General features: G+C 28.6%; 3 protein-coding genes across 6 annotated transcripts; 1 reads left to right on the forward strand and 2 right to left on the reverse strand.

Annotated features, from left to right (window-relative positions):
- Positions 1-633: 633 nt before the first annotated feature.
- Positions 634-1,274, reverse strand: Nd-b8 (NADH dehydrogenase (ubiquinone) B8 subunit). Its single transcript, XM_076909931.1, has 3 exons — positions 1,146-1,274; positions 920-1,026; positions 634-793 (listed from the first exon to the last, which is right to left on the reverse strand). Exons 1-3 carry the CDS (start codon positions 1,226-1,228, stop codon positions 699-701), a joined length of 285 nt encoding a protein of 94 aa, XP_076766046.1. The 5' UTR covers positions 1,229-1,274; the 3' UTR covers positions 634-698.
- Positions 1,275-3,112: 1,838 nt separating this feature from the next.
- Positions 3,113-7,878, reverse strand: Msl-2 (male-specific lethal 2). 4 transcript variants are annotated; one of them, XM_076910478.1, is made up of 6 exons: positions 7,513-7,878; positions 7,168-7,389; positions 5,253-5,488; positions 4,647-4,841; positions 4,233-4,545; positions 3,113-3,310 (listed from the first exon to the last, which is right to left on the reverse strand). In XM_076910478.1, the coding sequence occupies exons 1-5, from the start codon at positions 7,745-7,747 to the stop codon at positions 4,273-4,275; spliced, it is 1,161 nt and encodes a 386-aa protein (XP_076766593.1). In that variant the 5' UTR covers positions 7,748-7,878; the 3' UTR covers positions 3,113-3,310; positions 4,233-4,272. The 4 variants fall into 4 exon arrangements, with proteins under 4 accessions (XP_076766593.1, XP_076766592.1, XP_076766590.1 ...); XM_076910477.1 differs by having other exon boundaries at positions 5,325-5,488; positions 7,168-7,878; XM_076910475.1 differs by having other exon boundaries at positions 7,168-7,878.
- Positions 7,879-8,700: 822 nt separating this feature from the next.
- Positions 8,701-21,710, forward strand: LOC143432936 (U2 snRNP-associated SURP motif-containing protein). The gene is made up of 20 exons (XM_076909937.1): positions 8,701-8,893; positions 9,071-9,110; positions 9,205-9,321; positions 9,403-9,499; positions 9,724-10,038; positions 10,485-10,549; positions 11,635-11,800; positions 12,033-12,196; positions 12,564-12,623; positions 14,368-14,411; positions 14,558-14,662; positions 14,749-14,976; positions 15,052-15,294; positions 15,445-15,631; positions 15,750-15,936; positions 16,074-16,207; positions 16,431-16,519; positions 16,688-16,847; positions 16,931-17,082; positions 21,326-21,710. The coding sequence occupies exons 2-20, from the start codon at positions 9,087-9,089 to the stop codon at positions 21,603-21,605; spliced, it is 2,817 nt and encodes a 938-aa protein (XP_076766052.1). The 5' UTR covers positions 8,701-8,893; positions 9,071-9,086; the 3' UTR covers positions 21,606-21,710.
- Positions 21,711-21,992: the final 282 nt, after the last annotated feature.

Below are 21,992 nucleotides of genomic sequence, written 5' to 3' on the forward strand. Positions count from 1 at the left end.
TTATCTATACCAAAAAAGATACCCAGGAAGATATCTTGTTTGTATTGAATGTATACACAAGAATTGATTTAGAAGTATATTAAGATTAAGATTGCTGGTTATTATTATTAATATCCATAATGTTACTTTATACATACAAATATAATACAAATTTTTATATTTATATGTGCTTAATGTCTTTCTTCCAGCTAGATATAAAACACATATTTTGTAGACCATACATCTTTAATATTTAAAAAGAGTACAATAACAGTTGTGCTGTAAAGGAACTTATTTACGATTCTTGTTAATTGGACATGTTACACTTCTATTGACAAGTAATGTGAGTCCTTAAAGTATAGGATCCCTTTTTGAAATATCTTGCGTATAATAAAATACAATTTTTATTACCGACTAAAGATACACATAAAGTAGTGAAATAATTGAAAACTTTTTATTAAATTTAATTAGTTAAACTAAAATTTTAAACAAATGTCATATTAGTATAATATTTATTTTAAATAATTGCTAATATGAAATTAATATGTATAACATGTTTCTGAAAATACATTTTGAATCCATTCATTTTCTTCAAATAAATAAATTATAATATAGATGGGCAATCGTGAACTACAAATATAACAGAGTATAGTTATATTAATATCTCACTATTTTATTTAATATTTAAATAAATTAAAACATTTGTACTAATAACACAATTAGTTTGGTTTACTCGCAGCCAGTTCTTGAATTCTTTTTAGTACTTCTTCGGAACTTAAATTTTGTAGAGAAACAGAGCGTTCTTTACCAAATTCTAGAATATAAAACAAAATTATGCATAAAATATAAAGAAATATTTGCAGGGGTTCGTAATATTGAATTATATAGTTAACAAATTGTTTTGTTCACATACCAACATATATTATGTTATAAAACCTACCATATCGTGCATACAGAGCAGGTTCTATTGAGGAACACTCTCTGATTAGAACTGGAAACTGTGGATTTTTTCTCTTCAGCGAAGTATATTGTTTTTCAATAAAATCTCTAAAAGTACAAATAGGTTATAACACAATATATTCAATTATTATTAAAACAATCAATTAATCAATCTAGTTATATAAATATATAGATTCTGAATTTTCTACAATTAATAATTTTATTACCTGACACCTTGACTGGACTTTGATGTTTGACATAAAAGAATTCTTAATTCTTTTAAGTGAGATCCGAACTTTACTGTCGCCATGTTGGATATCCAGCGCCATCCTGCGTCAAATAAAATATTCGTTTGCTTTATTCTTGCCATCCGAGAAATGTTCTTAAAGATATGATACGAGTATAGTATATACTATACGACTATAGTACGAGAAGCTATGGCGCTGGTCGCATTCAAAATTTAAATTTAAATAATTTTCATATTGGCGTCAATCATCGACAGAATAGTCTCGCGACACTTAGGCTGAAATCGTAATTTTAATTGAATCACGATTCGATTGATCTGAAGTAATTTAACAGCATTAATGCTCTCTGTTTTAATTATTTTTAATTCGAGAAATATATCACTATACGGTGAAGAATAACGAAAGACTATTGCGTTCAGTACAACTGTCAGATAAATAGGAAAATTCTGCCATGGAAAAGCCCTTGGGGGCGAAAGAAGAGGGTCTTTGAGACAAACTGAAGTAGGTTTTTATGCAATATTAATTAGCCATCTTTACAGATTAAGTATCTTTTTGTATAGCTTAATAAATTCATCCTAGAATCAGGCTATCTATCCTTACATTAATGAATTACGTCAAATTATACAATGACAGACTCTACTGCAGATTGGGAATTGCAGAAAATTCCTTCGGTTCATGTCCTGATTATGCTGTTACACTTCTGTACAAAATGGTAACATACATGTATCCAATCTTATATTGGAATGTTGTATTTGAAATTCTCTATGTATGACAAATGATGTACAAACCTTACCTCTGAACAATAACAAAACTGTCTGTTAGCGTCGTACATTTCACCTGTAAAAATATAAATTGTAAAATGGAAGAGATGAAATGACAACACATTTATTCAATAATATAAAATGTATATTTTATAGAAAAAAATATAATACAAATTAATTGATTTTAATAACGTGTAATAAGGAGCCTCCTTTATATTCCACTCTGGTTGACAGTGTCTTGTAGTATTGTCCAATTTTATTTTGAGACAAATTTGTTCATTTTTTTTTATAATATTCCACCTTCTCCCTTAAAAATCTATTTATCACGCGACAACTACGTCGAGATATTATCACCTGTAAATCAGTAGTATGAAACCGTTCTTAATCTACGATTTTCTAACTTGGTAATTCTCTGATTTCGTACTCCAATTGACAAATTGATAACCATATTTCTCTGGAAAGTACCTAATTGACGGTTTCTTTTTCTGGTCAGGGTTTGACCTGTAATAGTATTGACTTTTGCAATTTCATCCAACATTTTCTAAGTCAACCTGAATCCTAGATACTTAACATTATTGACTTCCATGTATATTCTTATATAAGTATGGAGTCGTCATATTGTAACATCTATATCCAAGTGCATAGAAGTGAAATTAATTTTTATATAAAAAATCTAACAGAATTTCAAAATACATCTTAACATACGAAGCATAACATTATACAAAAAATAACTTGGAAAACCTTGTGTAAACAGATATGGAAAGTAACAGTTATTAATGTTGAAGTGTTCGCAGTCACTAAATGAGGATTAACAATTTTGGGGCTAATTTTGATTCTTGTAATTTATTTAAATCAGTGAAAAATAAACACAACAGCTGAAAATCAGTAAAAGAATAAAATTGTCGGCCATTAACGCTCGAAGTAGCAAACAATGGTGATTTAGATAAGTAATTAAAATTATTGTAATTCATATTTTAACGTGATAAGAAAAATTTTGCAGTGTTGAACAATAAGACATTTTTATCTGCTTCTGTGCTTATTTTACCGAATTGATCTTGACATATGGCGGTTTCTCGTTTCGAGAGTTGGTGAAGACTAAACCAATATTAGTGGGATCTGTTCGCTCGATTTTTAAGTGGTCATTAAGGATAATGAGATCAAATCTTACTCAAAACATCACAACGTATATTAATATTAAACAATAAAAAATATTTTAATTTCGCATTCCCGAAATAAATTTATTTATACTTACAAGACTTAATATTCTAAATTTTCTAAAATTTTCATGATACAGATTTTATGAGCGATAAAAATATATTTGCTATTTATCAGTGTAACTATAGATTAAAAACCATAATTTTTTATTTTAATAATGGATCGATTACTCTGAAAATAAAAAAAAAATATTAACTTTACATTGATTTAATTGTCACGAATATAGATATTGCAATTAAGATTTCTTTGAGGCAGATCAAATTTAAACTGTGTAAGGGAAACACAATTACGCTCAGAACTGATTTGAATCTTATCTTCTTTAAAAAGAATATTTATCTTAATTGCACCATATAATATTTCCTCTTACATTGTTCCTTAGTTCGAATCCGAATTGGAAAAACCTTGGAGCTTTGCAGTTCACTTTGTTGGTGTCAACAAATCATAAGAAAAAAAAGGTGAAAAGAGGATCGAGACAGCTGAGAAATTTAAAAATCACATATATATATAATAAAAACGATCATTTAACTTTTTCTCCATGAAAATTTGTTTAATAAATTAATGGGAGTCTTCTAATTAAAATGAGACCAAATTGAACATAATTTAAATAATATTTTGCCATTGATATTTTAGTAACTCATTTTACTTAAGAAAAAACAAAAACAAGTGACAAATGATAAATTAGAATGACAGTTCTCTCAAAATGATTAGCTACATAATGAGAGAGCAAGATGTTTGGGTAATGAGGGAACAAATTGACTATGTAATGGTGGAGACGATCAAGAAATATATTTGTTACTCTTGATTTGAAGTCTAAGATATTCTCGAAGGAAGTATACCATTTGAGAGACAATTTCATTACAAACATGTTTCTAGCAACCTGCTTTTGTAATTTACAAAAGTGATAATGAAGGATAAAAAGATCCTATCAAGTAATATTTAGGTTAAGATATTACAAATTATGTTGTGTTTAATTTAAACAATTGTTTGTATTTAACTTGTCTCTGAAAACGAAATGTGTGTGACAATGTGACATTTGAACTAATAGGGACAATGTGAGAGGATTTACTGTAGTGATGTTTCTTATACTATATACCTTATATTGTACATGACAATTGACAGTGTCACTTGAATTGTCACACATCAATTTGTATATCACTATCTTCAGCTTCACTTTCAGTACTAATTATAGCATCTTCTCCTACTAACAAGGCTGCAGGTAGATTTTGTGGTACATTATCAATATCTAATCTCGGAGTCGAGTAAACATTTAATACTTGAATTGTTGTGGGAGAAGTTGAGAGACATTGTGGTACAGATCCTAAAGGATCAGAATTTAATGCATCACAATCCAAAGAAGTCGACAATTGTAATTGTAAATTATGTAACTCAGGTATATGTGGACGAATCTAAAATATCAATTAAAACAACATAATAAACTATTGTTCAAATGAATTTAAAAGATCATTTCAATAAATTTCATTAGTACGTTTAATCTTGTAAATTCTACCTTTAATCCATCTGCTGTGTGAGGATTCCTACAGCCTCTGCACCTGCATTCAACACAGGGCTTACTTTCTACGTAACATGGACAACGTTGACCACAACACGTTAATTTTCCAGGTATTGCTGTAGCATTGCCACATCTACATCCTTTTCTTTTACTTCGAGCAGAACTTGATCTTGGCTTTTTAAAGGCTGACGACTGTTTGAAATGAAATAAATGGCTTTACTTTTAACTATTATAAAAAACTTAAATAAAAAATAAGGATTTTATAGAGATTAATGCAGACACAAATAAAATATAGACACGAGTAAGTCAGCAATAGTATGTAATGCAATTTAAAATTGCTATCTGCATTAATCTGTGTATGGGACCTAGCAAAATATGCATTTAAATTTATTTAGACCTAGTGTTAGTATAAAACAGTATTAAGGAATGTTAATAAAATATAAGCTACATTGTTAAATGTTATACAAATCTAGAAATACGATTGTACCTTACAAGTAATATTAACGAAGACGCACATCATTTAGCATTTAAATAAAAGTTATAGTGTGTGCAATGTAAACTGCCTGTAAGGCATAAAATTAATCGAATATCTATTGAAATTACTTTGCTGCCCTTTGAAGATTTTTTCTTAGAAGGGGTCCCATATTTAAGGTGGGAAGATGGAATACATTTTACCCCTCCTACAGAGTTGTGTGGATTTCCATCCATATCCTGTTGTCCAACATCTATATCGTCTGCAGCTGCTGCTTTCCGTTTTATTGTTATTTTGTTACCAGATCCGGCATACATCACAGAGTATATTGAGGATCCATTTGACACAGTACGTATAGCAGGTGATTCTATGTAATATATAAATAATAATTATTATTTTTTTATTTTACTTAAATATAATTATATATCAGGATCTTTATATGGATTGAACTATTTTCAAGAAGAGGCATTTCCAAGAACTAGGATTCCCCTAACAACATTATTAACGTAATATTTCTTTTTGGTAAACTTAAAAGAGTTACAATAAAAAATACCTTGAGAGAAACATTGATGGAGAACCTATAGATAATAGAATTTATTGTAAGTAGTTATTAGATATTTTAACATCGATTAAACCTTTTATAAATATTGCTAAAAATGATCAAATTTTTAAATATGTGTGAATGAGAAACTTTTATAGTTGAAGATAAAAAAAGCCTTCTTCTATCTTCTTAAGATAGATAATTTTATAAATAATTTGTAACATATTTGTAAAAAAATATTTCAAGTATAACATTTTTAAAATAATTATATTGTATTATTTTTTCCACATTTCCCTATCCTCTTAAAAGAGCAAAAAATTAGGTTAATTTCGAGGTGGTCTATTTTGAGCTTTGGTAGAACATTATGTAGATCGCAGATAGGAAAACTGTTAAGGTCCTTCTAAAATGTACACTAGTTCGCCTTTTAATAATTGTAGTGTAATAGGCAGAGACTTGTCCAGATCTTTGCTTAGCAGATACTATAAAGAATCAAAGAAGTTCCAGTTGCAAAGTTGCAAACAATATTCTCTGAGTATCTAGTACCCACAGAACCTTTTCTGTAGTATTTGATTAATTTCTGTTATTAAATGGTAAACAGGATTAAAGACAACTTTTGCTATAGCCTACAGGATATGGCTTTTGAGAAGTTCTAATAACACTAAAGAGGAAAATTTGCAAGATCAATTTGAATTGACATTGACACTGTAACGTATCACTCTATTTATAGTATATGCAAGTATACCTTTAATTAAAAGAGTAAATTTCAAACTACACATCTTTTGCTCTTCGACTGAACAAACGTATGACTTATATAGAAATATTTGTGCCCGATTATCATTTGTCATAAAGATTTGAAACTTATAAACCACTCATATATTCTGTCTGTTGATCAATAATATGCACTTATTTGTCTCTATTCTTCTTACAGGAAATTTTAATAAAATAATAAACAAATGATACATATTTGTACTTTATTTGGCCAAAACAAATTTGACATATTCCAATCCATCTGTGCATTGAAAATCATACTTGCGAAAGGGTTAACATAATAGCGCACATATTATATGTAATTATTAAATGTTTTTCCATGAATGAAATTATGCTGCAGCAGGACAAAAAAAAAATATATATATATATATGAAAGGAATGTAGAAATTCAAAGCAATGGCTTCAACAGTTTTTATTCTATACAGTTCCAAAGATATGCTATACTTTTATACATCCACATAGGACACTCGCTTTAATTTCAGCTCGTTTATGTATATGTATATACACATACTTTTTTAATATTATTTTACTAAAAAGTTATGAAATTATATAATGTTAAAAGAACAACATTAAATGAAAAGTTATTCTGTTCATCAGTACGTAAACATTTGAAGACATTATAAATATCTTTCCCAAGTTTCCTGTTCCCTTGTTAAATACTAATAGAGGATATAAATAACATTAGAAAATATAAATATTTTCATCCACTTATAGAGAAAAAAAATAATATACTATACCGGATATACTTTGCGACACTGCTTCGGAATTTTGTATTGCATTTCCTTGAGTCTGAGTGGAGGTAGTACTTGTATAAACACACGGTAAAATGCTATATGCAGATTTTGATAAACCAGCAGTACTTTTAAATTCATCTTTAAAGCCAGAACCCTCTTGTATAAGTTCCATAAGGCTACTAGCACCAATAACTGATGCACTGCTACCTGTTTTGTTTGAGGACACTGAAAGTATTAAACTTCGATAAATGTTTGTGTTTGTTAAATATTCACACAATTTTTTATAACACTGTAACAGTATTCGTAATTGGACATTCTCAATGTATTTGTCATAATCTTTGCACCAACCACACGAAGGTTTAAGTTTTTTACGTCCACCTCTACAACCACGACACACATGATGTTGACAATTAGTTTCGGTTGGTGTATGAGGTTCAATTAATAAATTTGAACACACGGTACAACTTAAACTTTGTCGCAGGTACGGAACTAGCCTATATAAATCTGTCCATGAATTTGGATCGTCAGCGTCCGCTTGTAAAACTAACCGACACGTTGACACATAAAGGCTTGTGGCATTCATTTCCTTCCTCTAAACTTCTCCACAAGCAATACGTGGTAATTGTATCGCAAACTTAATTAAATAATCTAATACCACATAATCACAGAAACAAAACATCAGCCATATTTACTTTTCTTTCATTTGTATTTATAGGGGGCTCTGTGTGTGATTTACTTCGACTAAAAAATATCACTAGATGTCTACGTACGGAAAACTCTTTCAATTGTAAACATTTCAAAAATAATATTCGAATCAATGATTAAATTATTAGAGATAACATACACGTTACCTTGTTTAGGGAATAATAATAGTACTTGAATATATTTTCTAGAAAAAATTATTAACTAAATAAATAAGTGTACTTTTAAATATATATATATATATCTTATATACATATATATTATATATAAATAAAATCTTATATATTTAGAATCAAGTGAAGTACATATATTATATGTAGGTATTGTACCGCGAAATAGCTGTGTTACGTTGGTAAGAAGGCAACTAATCTATCGATATTGCAGTTTAAATTTTCACTGCAAAAGTGTCCGCATTAGAAATTTTCAAAATCTAAGAATTATTAACTATACGTGGACGATTTATAACTTTCTCGAATTTTTATCGTGTTGTAACGTATACATTATTCAATTAAACAGTAAATGAATGAATGGAGAATAATAAAGTAACACGTTAGCGAATTTTACATTATATAAAAAGAATACGTGTTATGAGAAAAAAGTAACAGTTTGAAGACTATATCAATACGTCATGCAATTGATTTTTGAAAAATGATCATTTAGTAGCTCAACTTGCGTCGGAAATTGACATGTATTTGAATCTAGAAATTAGTACCTTTCTGTCCGTTCAGGTGGGCTATATAGTTTATTCTCAAAAGTGGCGGTCTTTCTAATCGGTAAAGCAACAGTCCAATGCTACAGAGGCCAGTAAGTTTGATTCATATCGATGCATATCTCCTATTTATGTATTATATGCGACCATTCAGTGTCATCAAACTGTGAGAAAACGGAGTTATTACAATTGATATAAAATGCGTTAAAACGTAACTTTCTTTAAAAATAGTAAAACAAACATTTTTCATGATAATGCTTAATTAGAAATGCTATTAAGAGTGTCTTTCAAACAGTAACACGACACGAGGTACAGCTATTATGTTTATGACGATTTTCAATACTTATGAACAATGTAAAATTTTATACATAGTTACACGTGTTTTATATAATTTCTTAATAAGTTTACTCGAAATCCGTTTGCAATTACAGTATGTTTGATCATTCTTTATTGAATGGTTACGTTTCTATAAAATGGTAAATTACTATGTTTTAGGTTAAATTATTTACAAATGGCAGATAAAGCTATTATGAAGGTAAAACTACATAAATATATTTCACACTTCAATCAAATTCCGGTATCTTGAAATTCTATAATCGTTTTACATACTTATTACTTTAAATATGTAGCAAATAGCTGAACAAAAGCTAAAAGCATTTTCAATTGGTACAATGGGTAAAAGACCATTAAGTAAGAAGGAATTAGAAGAACAACGTAAAAAAGAGCAAGAACAAGCTGCGGCTCAGGTAAGTGAACAACTTAATCTGTTGTCTACAGAAAATTCTAATTATAAGTAGTTAAATATTTATCCGTTTATTGATACGTAGGCTTTCGAAGAATTTGTGGCAACTTTTCAAGAAACACCTAATAAGACAACAAGTAAAGTCTGGGTAAAAGCAGGAACTTATGATGCAGGAAAACGACGTAAGTAAATCTTATTGTACAATTGTATTTCGTTTGTTGTACCCATTACTGAACGGCTTTAATATTAGGTAAAGTGTATGATTTAAATTTAAAGTGTAATATTCCGGTAATTTTTTTTCTGTTATCTTTTGAAGTAGAAGAATGTGTAAATAATCTATCTTTAAAGTTATGTGAACTGTTATTGATTATTTTATAAAAGTATAACTGTATTTATTCACTAACAGAAGAAGATACAAGAGAAAAAGGAAAACTTTACAAACCGCAATCAAAAATATCAGAGCTTGTTGATAGTAGATCGTCAGCTGAACAAGCACAAGAGTATGCAAGATTATTAGGGTCGAATGAAAGGAAATTAGATAGGTTGGGAAAAAAGAAAAAGGAAGGTGAGAAGAAAAAGAGTAATCTTGAATTATTTAAAGAGGAATTGAAAATGATACAAGAGGAACGGGAAGAGAGGCATAAATATAAAGGTGTAGTGAAAAATGTTATTTCTACCCAATCAGAAGATCCAATGTTAGCAGCTTTAAAATGTGTTGAAGGTAATTTGATATATTTAATTTTAATAATTTGAAGAAGGTGATATGTTTAATATCACCTTGAATTGATATGTTTAATATCATCATCTATATAGGTAATTTGATATATTTAATCATAAACCCATAGTCTTTTGTAAATTTTTTGATAGGCAACTTTATAATAATGAACAAAACTTTTTTATTGTATCAGACACACAGATACATTACTATAACACAAATCATTATTTTTTATCTTTATATTAACAATCTAAATTTATTAAAATATATTAGGTGGTACATCATCACATCCTGATTCACGAAAAAATAACCTACATAACCTTGTTGATGATCCACGTCTCCTAGCCCTGATTTATGAGGGTAAACAGTACCCTTTTTTAGAATTTCCTTTATGCCCTCTTTCCAATATTAAATTTACATTGAAATTTTAGAAATATTGTGTCTCTTTTTAGATGGTTCATTTGACAATGGCGATCCTAATACCACAAATTTGTATTTGGGAAATTTAAATCCAAAGGTATAAATATTATTTTTACTACAATACAGTAGTTACTCATTCATTACACTCCCGATCAAGTGTCTGTTCTTTACGTGAACTTTATTTATCAAATTGCATTCTTTGCAAAAATCTTAATTGTTGCCTAGAATTCCAGTCCTGTTCTAGTGTCACAAATGAGTAATTACTGTGATGATAAATTATTTGTAAGTAATTTGTTGAATAAAAAATGTGTATTCATGGTTTTGAAGAAAACATAGTATGGTAACTATTATATTTTGTAACATTTACATACTAATTTTTGAAAGTCATTTTAAAATTTTCAAATAGAACTGCAATTTTTTTATAGAAATTGAAAGAGTATAGACATTTCATTAAAAAAAAGTTTCAGATTGTAATAGGCTTAGATACTTAATATCTAACTATCCCTTCACAAGATAAGTTAATCACTCAATTTTATCTCTAAAATTACTGGTGTTTAAACTGCTATAATTTCATGAAATGAAATTGTATGACAGTCTATTTAGATTAAAAATTCACGAATTTTGCAAATTTACACTAATCATTTTAACATGTACTTATGTTTAAACCTATGTTTAAACATGTACTTCGCACATACTAAGTATATAAGTTATGCTTTGGTTTCTTTTAATACCAGAATTATACTTTTTATTTAACATAGAATAAAATGATGACAAAAAGATTGTACACGAATTTCAAAGAAAATCTTAAATTGTCTTTACAAGATGGTATGTAAACAATGTAAGAAAAGCTATTGCAGTGTATACTTGCTTTCAAAACAAAATATTTTTCTAATTTCATTTTATATATGTTTCATAGTAATAACTTACAAATAATTTTTTGTCACAAATTAAATGTGAAGTATCTTATATATGCATAGGATGTTAATATTTAAATGATAAAATATAGTAATAAACTGTGCAATATTTTATGCAAAACAGAACATATTAAAAAATTATATGTATTATATTATTTTTATAGAAATATGAAAATGAGATATTTAGCATTCTAATTTTATATAAAATACTCTGTGCATAAAATAAACTTATACAGATCAATTAATTTTATTTTTATGTTTAACGTAGATTACAGAACAACAATTAATGGAAATATTTGGTAAATATGGTCCACTAGCTAGTATTAAAATCATGTGGCCACGTAGCGATGAAGAAAAAGCCAGACAAAGAAATTGTGGTTTTGTTGCATTTATGAGTCGTAAAGATGGAGAACGGGCATTAAAAAATTTGAATGGTAAGACAATGATAAGATTATAATGGAATTTCTAAAAAAGGTTCTTTCATATTGCATTCAATTTACTGATAAAAGTTAAAGTGTTAGATATTTACTGATGATAAAAATTGGTGATACATGTATATGTAATGAGTGTATGTGTATATATGTCCATATGTATGTACTACATACATGTATGTGTGTAATTATAAAATTATAAAAGTTATTTATTATAATATGAAATACGAAATAGGTCGTGATATAATGCAGTATGAGATGAAATTAGGTTGGGGAAAAAGTGTACCAATACCACCTTACCCCATTTATATTCCACCTGCTTTGATGGAAATTACACAACCACCACCACCATCTGGTCTTCCATTTAATGCTCAACCGCATCGCCGTGATAGACATAAGGTATACGAAATAAAAGTAACATTAATATTAATTAAGAAATATTGATGACTTGTATTATACAATTTTCATTGTATAAGCTAAAAGAAGATAATGACTGGAGAAAATATTTAATAATGCTCTTTGTATAGTTTTCATATAATTTATTCATGTAAATATTGTGAATTTGTAGAGTTTATAATTACTAGACTTGATTCTATAGAGTTGAATATTTAAATGTATCTTATTTGCTATAATTATTTCCCCAAAATATTAATACATGGTTTTTACTATTAAATAAGTAGAAAAAAAGTAAAAATGGTCAATAATTTATAGTGGATTATATGAAAATTCTAATAAAATTCTTATGATTCTATAAATTTGATCTCAGGTACCTCGCATTCGTAATCTTCAAACTGCAGACTCTCAGGAAAAGGAAAATTTAGAGAAGGTAACTTTCTTTCTATCAGCAAAAGATTTTAATTTCCTGCAAAAACTTATTAAAGAATTTCATGTACAATTAATATTAGTGTTTAAATTAAATAATTTTTATTATGAAGATAAAATTTTGATAGTAATGTTATACTACTATAATGTTAAAAGAATATTTTGATTTAGCCACTAAAAATGTGTTAACTATCAGTTAAAGTGAAAAATATTTTTAGTCAGTCAACATATGGGGAGGAAGGGTTTTAAATGACAAGAATTCGTATAGCTTTAGACAATACAATAAAAACAATAGTATTGGCAGTAACAAAGAAGAGGTTGTTCAATGTTATTGTAGAAATTGAAAAAATCAACAAAATTATGAAAAGTACCTTTTGAATGGAACTGTGTATGGTATGACATGAATGATTAATTAGGTTCTGATATGAACAACTGAAAATTCAGTGTTCATTTTAATTAAATGAAAACATGACATTTTCTGGAATATATTTATTAGGATTTCTAGTATAAATCTTATTTTTATTTATTAAAATAATTTAGCTTCTGTTCTGAAGAGTTTTAGTTAATGTGATTTTATTTTATATCACTAAATAAATAAATAAGATTGGAACAAAAATATCGTTAAACAAGTAAAATAATAATTTTATAGTTTATGATGTTTAGATGAATCTATGTTCAGTGTCAAATTTGAACAAAGTGGCAGGTTTTTAGAGTTTAAATTGTTTTGTGCCGTTTCTAAATAAAATAATTTTTCTATTCAATTTTATTTTTTATTTCATTTTTTTTACAAATTCAAATGCAATCTAAATTACATATATGTAGGTATAGTATCGTAAATAGGAATGTATATTTGATCAGTATTATGTTGTCATAGATTTATTAATCCCAGGAGAATATAAATGGATATGTTTATTTGGGAAATAAACTTAGATTACTTTTATTTCTACTAATACATTTAAAAAAGAAGAAGATAATGAATAGAGACTACATACCAGTTGTAACGTTAAAGTGTATTCAAACTTAAGTGTTTTATTTGAAATATAAATTAATGAAATATACACTATTTATATTTTATATATGTGTGATTAACATATTCATTATTTTTGTTCGTAATAATTTTTGAAGCCATAAAATTATGCTTATAAAATAACATTGTTTTCCATATTAATATTTTAATATTTTTTGTAGTGATGTTATATTTATCAATATTTTTGTAAACTTATTATGTGGTAAAGTATATTGTTTTCTGATTCAAAACAGTATTATTCAGATTGTATATAGTATCAACTACATTAAGAATAATTTCTGGATTTATTTAACAAAGTTTCTTATTGTGATTGAATAAAAATTATGACAGTCTAATTAAATGCATTTTTTAATAGCAATATACTCTTTCTGATAACGGTGCTAGTTATTTTATTTCCATTTATCAGTGTGTTTATATATGTAATATCTTTTTTATTCATGTTTATAGTTAAATAAAATATTACCAATCTCTTTAGTAAATATTGAACTTTATAACTTTTATTAATATTTATAAATGTAATGCATGTACTTAAATATATAAAAAGACATGGCACTGTTTCTTTTAAATATAGTATTTTTTTTATCAATGATTAAAAGTTTACTGTAATTTATCTGTTGCAAATTACATTGTACTGAATTCATGATAATGCTTGGGGTGGATCAATTTGGACTGGAACATTCAATTAACTATAATTGCTGTGCTGTATTGGTGATTGCCATAGGTTTTGCAAAATGCAGTTGTCAAAGTGGTTATTCCAACAGAAAGGTACATTTTTATTATATTGATCAAACAGTAAATATTAAAACATACTAGAGCACATGTGTTAAACAATTATGTTATCATATTTATAAATGTTATACTTAAAAGATGTTATTAAATTTATACAAAATTTGTGAACATTTATGTTATAGAAATTTAGTTATGTTAATACATAGAATGGTAGAATTTGTAATTCGGGAGGGCCCAATGTTTGAAGCAATGATCATGAATCGAGAATTAAATAATCCTATGTTTAGGTTTGTATAATTGTAAATTTTTATACAAAAAGATATTTGTATTAATATATTATTGCTTCTATTTTTAAATAATAATTTAATTTCAGATTTTTATTTGAAAATTACTCTCCAGCACATATTTACTACCGTTGGAAATTGTATTCTATATTACAAGGAGATGGGCAAAAAGAATGGCACACTGAAGACTTTAGAATGTTTAAGGGTGGAAGTGTATGGAGACCACCTCCCATTAATCCATGGACACAGGGGATGCCCGATGAGTTGATTGAAATAGAGGAAAGACAAGAACCTAGAAGAGGCAGTTTATCGAACAGGTGCTATATAATAGAATATTTTTACTAATTTTGTTTACTACTTATATCATTTTAAAAAATATTTTCTGATTATAGTCAAAGAGACCGATTAGAAGACTTATTGAGGAACATATCACCTGAAAGGATAAAAGTTGCAGAAGCAATGGTATTTTGTATAGAACATGCTGAAGCAGCAGAAGAAATATGTGATTGTGTTTCGGAATCACTATCAATACTGCAAACTCCTGTCAATAAAAAAATTGCGAGATTATATCTTATATCTGATATATTACATAACTGTGGTGTGAAAGTAAATAACGCTACTATTTATCGAAAGGCGTAAGCAGTTTTATTTTAAAATATAATACGTTTAAGTAATATAAAATTTTATGAAATATGATATATTAATTTATAATTAACACACAAATTTTGTTAGTATAATTAATGTTAACAAATCTTATTAATATTAATATAAATTAATATTAACAGGTTTGAAACTCGACTTTTAGATATATTTAATGAAGTCCATCAAGCTTATAAGCAGTTTGACAGTAGATTAAAAGCAGAAGGATTTAAAGTTCGCGTAATGAGAATGTTTAAGGCATGGGAAGATTGGGCAGTTTATCCGCGAGATTTTCTTGTTAAATTGCAAAATACTTTCCTTGGTCTTATTTTGGTAAAGCTAATCTATATGTACATATATATAGATTACATATGTATCTACGTATACATATTATACACATTTCCTTTTTCCTAAGGATATAAGAAAAATAGGTTTGTAAATTTATTTGTAGGTTGATGAACCAGAACCAGAAAATGATGATGATATTGATGGAGCACCTTTATCAGATGTAGATGGAGATGGTGTAGAAGATTTAGATGGTGTACCACTGGATGGTGCTGCTCTGCTTAAAGGTGCTATGAAACATGGTTTAACACCACAAACAACGTCCAACTATGATGACATTGATGGTGTACCTAGTAAGAATGTTAAAATTTATTCTACAATTTATTCTACAATTTCATTGAATGATATTAATACTTAACTATTTCTTATATATTTGTAATTATGATATATTAACCCTATTGTACATTATATGTCCTATTTGTGTTTCCAGTGGATGAGGATATAGATGGTGTACCTATGGATGAAGATGATTCTTCAAACGCACAAAGTAAAGATGATGAAAAAAAACCAACAATTCCTGCGGGTTTTGTTCCATCTCGTTGGGAAACTGTTGATCCAGATCAGGTTGAAACAATTATCTCATGAGAAGAAATCGCGATTGAAACAACAACTTTTCCATTAAATCTAGTATTAGATTTAAATTTTGATGTTTAATGAATACAAATTATAACATACGAGAGACTTCTGATTAATCATTTTTCTAAGGAATAACTCGACATCCGTTGCTTAGTACACTGTTTAGCATTCTCCTTTCTGTTTTTATAAAATATTTTGTCATATATATTAGGTTGAGGCGCAAGCTATGACAACCAGTAAATGGGAAGAATTAGGGCAAAATGATGATTCAAATTCTCAAGATACCAGTATGGATTCCAGGTAATACACAAATGTTTATCTACTTCGTACTTCTTCAAATAATTCCACGCATTCAATAATAATCATACCGAGGAGGTATAAGTAATCTTCATGTATTCCAACAAATATAACTCAGTATTTTAAAGTAAAAAGTCTTGTTATTATTTACAATATTACTTGGTTCAATAGTGGTAGAGACTATAACGAAGAAAGACGAAGTCGATTGCGTGAAATTGAAGTTAAAATAATGCAATATCAAGATGAATTAGAAAGTGGTAGAAGAACATTAAAATCCGGTATGACGATTCAGGGACAGGTAGAACATTATAGAAAAAAACTTATAAGGAAGGTAAAATTTTTATTTCTTATTAGATTTTGTTATATTTTTATAAAATCGTATTTTTTTTAAAAAGAAAATTTTTTGTTATGTAGAGTGAGAGGGAGATGAAGGATATAAAAAGCGAGGAACGTGATGATGAACGGCGAAGAGAAAAGAAGAGAAGTACAACCCCAGAATCTCCATGCCACTATAGGGATAGAAGACGAAATTCAACAAGTCCATCGTCTAAAATTAATAGATATAGGTATGTATTTTTCCAATAGATATTTTATTAATTTTTCTAATTAGTATGACGGTAAAGATTTTTATTTTTAAAAGTAAAACAGTGTGTATAATCGTTCATTTGTGTGTATAAACAACATATAAATGAGTAGATATATTATAGGTGAAAATTATCCTTTGAGAAACTAATTTTCATGTTAATTTCTGTAGCTTTATGTACAAAAAAATTATACACAGATGAAGTGATCTTTACTTGCCTTGAGTCCTAGATAGTAATCCTAGATTTGTAGGATTAGCGTTCTACTTGTGTTCTGTTTATATATGCTAGGAGAAGAAGTATCATTTGAACCCCGGTTTAGGCAGTCCAATCGGCCGATTCTTTTTCTCCTATTTATACAAATTTATCTAATACACATATAGTATTAAATTACAGATCAATACATATTAATAATTTTATGTGTATTTAATTTAACTTCATAATGTTTTTACAAAATTTATATTTAAAATTACTGTTTTCTTGACATAAGAAAAAAACCAATCAAAATATTTTTAACCCTTTGCACTCCGTTGTCGCCGCTACGGCGACACGTATTATAGTCCATAGCACTCCGTTCTCGCCGCTGCGGCGACACGGCACGCCAGCATCTACAGGCAACATTGTATCTTTATACGGGTAGGAAGATGTTTCGGCACGCGCTAACGATAAGTGTCATCGGTCTGGCGACCGAGCTTGCTCCGTTTCTTTCAATCGTATTTTTGTCTGTCAGCGTAAAACACGAAAAAATGAAATTTGAAAGGCGACCAGACCACCGCTATTGAGCATAAGTCTGATTTATCGTAGGGTTCTCCTGAACTGATCCAATTTTTCAAGCTTTTTTTCACGGATGATCTTATTGATGATATAATAAGACAAACGAATAACTATGCACAATATCTGTGTGGACGAATCGATAGTGCAGTTTAAAGGGAAGTCTCACGTCGGAATGTCTTGTTCGTCCGGATCTACCGGTTACGACAAGGATTCCGCTACATTTGTATCAGAAACTCCTAAATAAAATTCCCAAGGCAGAGGGATATCATATGTTTACGGACAGGTATTATACCAGTATACCTTTGGCAGAGGAATTAATGAAAATGATGTGCCACTTAACTGGAACTATAAAAACAAATAGAAAAGGTATTCCAAAGATACCGAAAAAAAAGTTTTCACAGCAGGAAACCTATATTAGAAAAAAAGGGGAAGCTATGTTTTTAGCCTGGAAAGACAAAAGAGTCGTTTCCCTTTTGAGCACGTGGAATGATGCTGGAATGATGACAGCAAGATGAATTCTGCGAGGAGGGAAGGAGATAAACATTAGGAAACCTAATGCAATTGTAAGCTATACAGCTTCCATGGGCGGCGTTGATCGAGCTGATCAATACGCAGCCACATATTGTTTTTTGAGAAAATCACTGAGGTGGTGGAGGAAAATGTTTTTTTGGGGCATGGAAGTTTGTGTGATCAATTCATATATTATATATAAGACTGTAAAAAAAAAATCGAAATGAGAAACCATTGACACATTTGAAATATGTGAAACTGCTAGTAGATCAACTAGTTAACGATTTTCGACAAGAAAGATCGAGAGCTTCATCTTCTGCATCTGCATCTGTTGAGATAAGGCTAAACGGGAAGCTTCACGTAATGCGGAAGGGCAAAAAACAGATTGTGTCGTTTGCTCTAACAGGCAGAAGAAAGGTGAAAGGCATGAAACCAGTGAATATTGTGATACTTGTCCTGGCAAGCCACGAATGCATCTTTGGGGATTACTGTTATATTCTTTACAACGTAATTTTGTTAATAAAACATAGCTTTCAAATGTATCCAAGCTTTCTTTAATGACACGGCAGGGTCTTTGAGCTTCCTCAATTGCGCGGTCGCAACATTATAAACACTTTCGGAGTAGCTGATGGTCATGATCAAAATGTTCCGGAGTAGCTGAAACCTCTTGCTAAAAAGTGCGCGGAGTGCAAAGGGTTAAAATTCAGCAAACTTTTGTATATTGGTTATAGTAAGGTAAGGAAAGTGATGAAAATATTGTCACTACTTAGGAAAATAATAATGTATTGTTAGTGTTCCTCACAAAACAACAATTTTTTGATACTCTGCAAGGAAAATCATACTGTAAGCATCAAATTTAGTGAGGTGGCTGCTTTTAGTATTCATGAGATGAACTCCGAGTATATTGTGCATTTAAAAGAGGACTAATTACTGATGCATCTACATACATTTTAAAAGTAATAGATAATTTATTACATATAATTGTCTATTGAATATTACTAATTATCTTTATTCCTCTTATACATTTTGAAGCATAGGGTATAGTTAAACTGTTAGCTGTACAGGTGGACATCAAATTTTAAATTCATGGGTCGTCAGTTATGATCTTGTCTTCCTAAATTTTTATTTCGTTGTTTTTTTATCTACAATTATATGGATTGACTTTAACTTAGGGATCAGTTTATATTTTAAAACCTAACCTAACACGCTCTGTGTTCCTAAGGGGTTAAATACATTGCAAGGAAATAATTTCAAACATATCTTATGAAAATAAACAGATATAGTTTGTTGGATGAGATTAGCCATAATTCGAAAACAAAATTAAAAGAGATGTATGTTTATATGAACTTTTATTATTTGTTTTTTATTATTTTGATAAGTACAATATTGTGTACTTTGTGTGAAATACACTGTAGAGTGTGCTTTGTTTAATTGGAGACAATGAAATATTTTCTGAGGGATTAATGTTCTATAAAAAGTGGTTTTACAAAAGTTATTTGGTATTAAAATGGATTAGGTACCAATGATGTAAATAATAGGGTGATATAAATAGCTTTTTGTTAAGTCTAATGGTGAAAGATTTATCAAAGTGATTTTTTATCCACATCACTGTAGCATCTGCTGAATTGAATATAATGACCTGCTACATGATTTTATTCCATGTAAAAGAATGTAAAGAATTAGACTAAAAGTAGTTAAACATTGCTAAAAGAAATACTACATTGTCTAGTTGCATAAAACAATACTAATTGGGCTTTATATTATAAACAGGGATGGAAATTTTCTTATAGGAAAAACACTTGGATGAAAGTGTTCAATTTAAAATTTGCTGGTAATATCTCTGAACAATTAATCTTGTCTTGTATTATGGTTTTTGCTGGTCTTAATTCTGAATGCCCGTTTCAACTTTTAACGAGCATTTGATTTTCGAACTAATAAAATAAGGATCCATGTTTCATTTGCCTGAGTTGAGTTTTATTGTTAAAAAGTTGCTTTTTCCTAGGATTACCTTCTTGTTCAAACATAGTCTTCTTCAGGTTGCTAGATATACCTTTAGGTTCCTACTTCATTTACATTATATACAATAAAATTTTGTGTATTTGCTTCTCTTAATGACTAGGTTTTGAAACTATAATGGACCAATCTGGAGTACTACTGTCCTTGAGGAATAAGTTTTTTATTGATGTTTCATACATTCTCCAACTTGTCCTAAATACTGAAGTGGTGTCACATACCTTTTCAAAGATTGTTGCTTTGAATAGTATACCTTCTCCTAGAGTTTCTAATTTCTCTCAATTACCTGGACTCTCATTCCATCTTTTTTTTTCTACTTTTATCTATATTCCTTTTATGATTTATTATATCTTTTTTATTATCACCCTGTACATGAATTTGTACTATGTATAAGAATAACTTGAAATTGGCTTTCTCATCACAAAAAAATTTTGTTCATATGCTTGAAACTCTTCAATAAATTAATTATTTCATTACTAAATTAAATATTTATATACATTAAATTAAGTATTTAATTGGCAAATAATATATGTTAATCAACGTACAAACATTACAATTAAGAATTTGTACATATTTATAGTTAAAGTATATAAGCATGATTTGGTGCTACAATTTCTGACAAGGTACAATGAAATAAGCTGCGTTTCACAAACGTTAGAAAACAATTTCACTATAGGGTACACTACAAATTTATTGACCTTCTCTTTGGAGAACTATACGAATTTAGTTCGGTTAGGTGGTTTTTACATTTCTTTTACTACAGGGGTTTAAACAAGTTGGCTCTCCATTAACTCGTTTAAGTACCCTTTTTGTGCATCTATATATTATGTAAACAAAAGGAGACAATAATTCTGTCTATAAAATACTAATGCATGAAATTAAACTGAAATATTACAATCCAACTTAAATAGATTTTTTAAATAAATTTCAGATCACGTAGTAGGTCACCACGGGGTAAACGCAGATCACGATCGCCACACAAAAAGAGAGTGCCAGTGACACCATCTCCACCAAGAATTCGACGGACGCCTTCACCTTCTTTCTCATCCAGAGTGTCTCGTAGATCGCCAACTAATGAACGGATTGATAGAAAAAGAAGGGCTAGATCGCCATCATTATCACCACCACCTCCACCACGTACTTCAAAACATAGAGCTAACAGTCCTCCTTCCCCATCAACACGCAAACATAGACATAAGCATAAATATTAAATTATTTTACGTTACCTTTCTTATGTTATGAGAAACTATAATCTATTGATTTTGTAACATATGCATGTCAATAAAAATACAAAACACAAAACATTACAAAAGTAATATTATTGTTAAAAGAATTATGTATTCAACAGTATGAAATATTTGTAACATTTTTAAATATGATCATTTTAAATATGATTCTTTAATTGTCTTTAAATTCAGTCTGTGTATGTCATAAATAATTACGCTTTCCAGTATGTTACAAATTTGTAGATTAAAAACAATGATAGGGTTTTTAACTTTAAAAAGTATATACAAATTCTAATCATATATGTAAATTTATTTGTATTACTAGTATATAATTACATTAAGAATTATTAAAAACTTGTACAAATTTAATAT

This window comes from Xylocopa sonorina, chromosome 2 (assembly GCF_050948175.1).
Source record: "Xylocopa sonorina isolate GNS202 chromosome 2, iyXylSono1_principal, whole genome shotgun sequence".
Taxonomy (NCBI): Eukaryota; Metazoa; Arthropoda; class Insecta; order Hymenoptera; family Apidae; genus Xylocopa; species Xylocopa sonorina.

What these genes read in the sequence shown, in the direction of transcription:
- Nd-b8 (XM_076909931.1), bottom strand. Translation starts at nt 1,228, where the DNA reads ATGGCGACAGTAAAGTTCGGATCTCACTTAAAAGAATTAAGAATTCTT. An exon ending in AAGTCCAGTCAAGGTGTCAG is followed by an intron (nt 1,027 to 1,145) that starts GTAATAAAATTA and finishes TTGTACTTTTAG; the next exon opens with AGATTTTATTGAAAAACAAT. An exon ending in TGCTCTGTATGCACGATATG is followed by an intron (nt 794 to 919) that starts GTAGGTTTTATA and finishes TTTATATTCTAG; the next exon opens with AATTTGGTAAAGAACGCTCT.
- Msl-2 (XM_076910475.1), bottom strand. Translation starts at nt 7,747, where the DNA reads ATGAATGCCACAAGCCTTTATGTGTCAACGTGTCGGTTAGTTTTACAA. An exon ending in AATCTTCAAAGGGCAGCAAA is followed by an intron (nt 4,842 to 5,252) that starts GTAATTTCAATA and finishes CATTTCAAACAG; the next exon opens with TCGTCAGCCTTTAAAAAGCC. An exon ending in ACACAGCAGATGGATTAAAG is followed by an intron (nt 4,546 to 4,646) that starts GTAGAATTTACA and finishes TTGATATTTTAG; the next exon opens with ATTCGTCCACATATACCTGA.
- LOC143432936 (XM_076909937.1), top strand. Translation starts at nt 9,087, where the DNA reads ATGGCAGATAAAGCTATTATGAAG. An exon ending in CAGATAAAGCTATTATGAAG is followed by an intron (nt 9,111 to 9,204) that starts GTAAAACTACAT and finishes TTAAATATGTAG; the next exon opens with CAAATAGCTGAACAAAAGCT. An exon ending in GATACCAGTATGGATTCCAG is followed by an intron (nt 16,520 to 16,687) that starts GTAATACACAAA and finishes TTGGTTCAATAG; the next exon opens with TGGTAGAGACTATAACGAAG.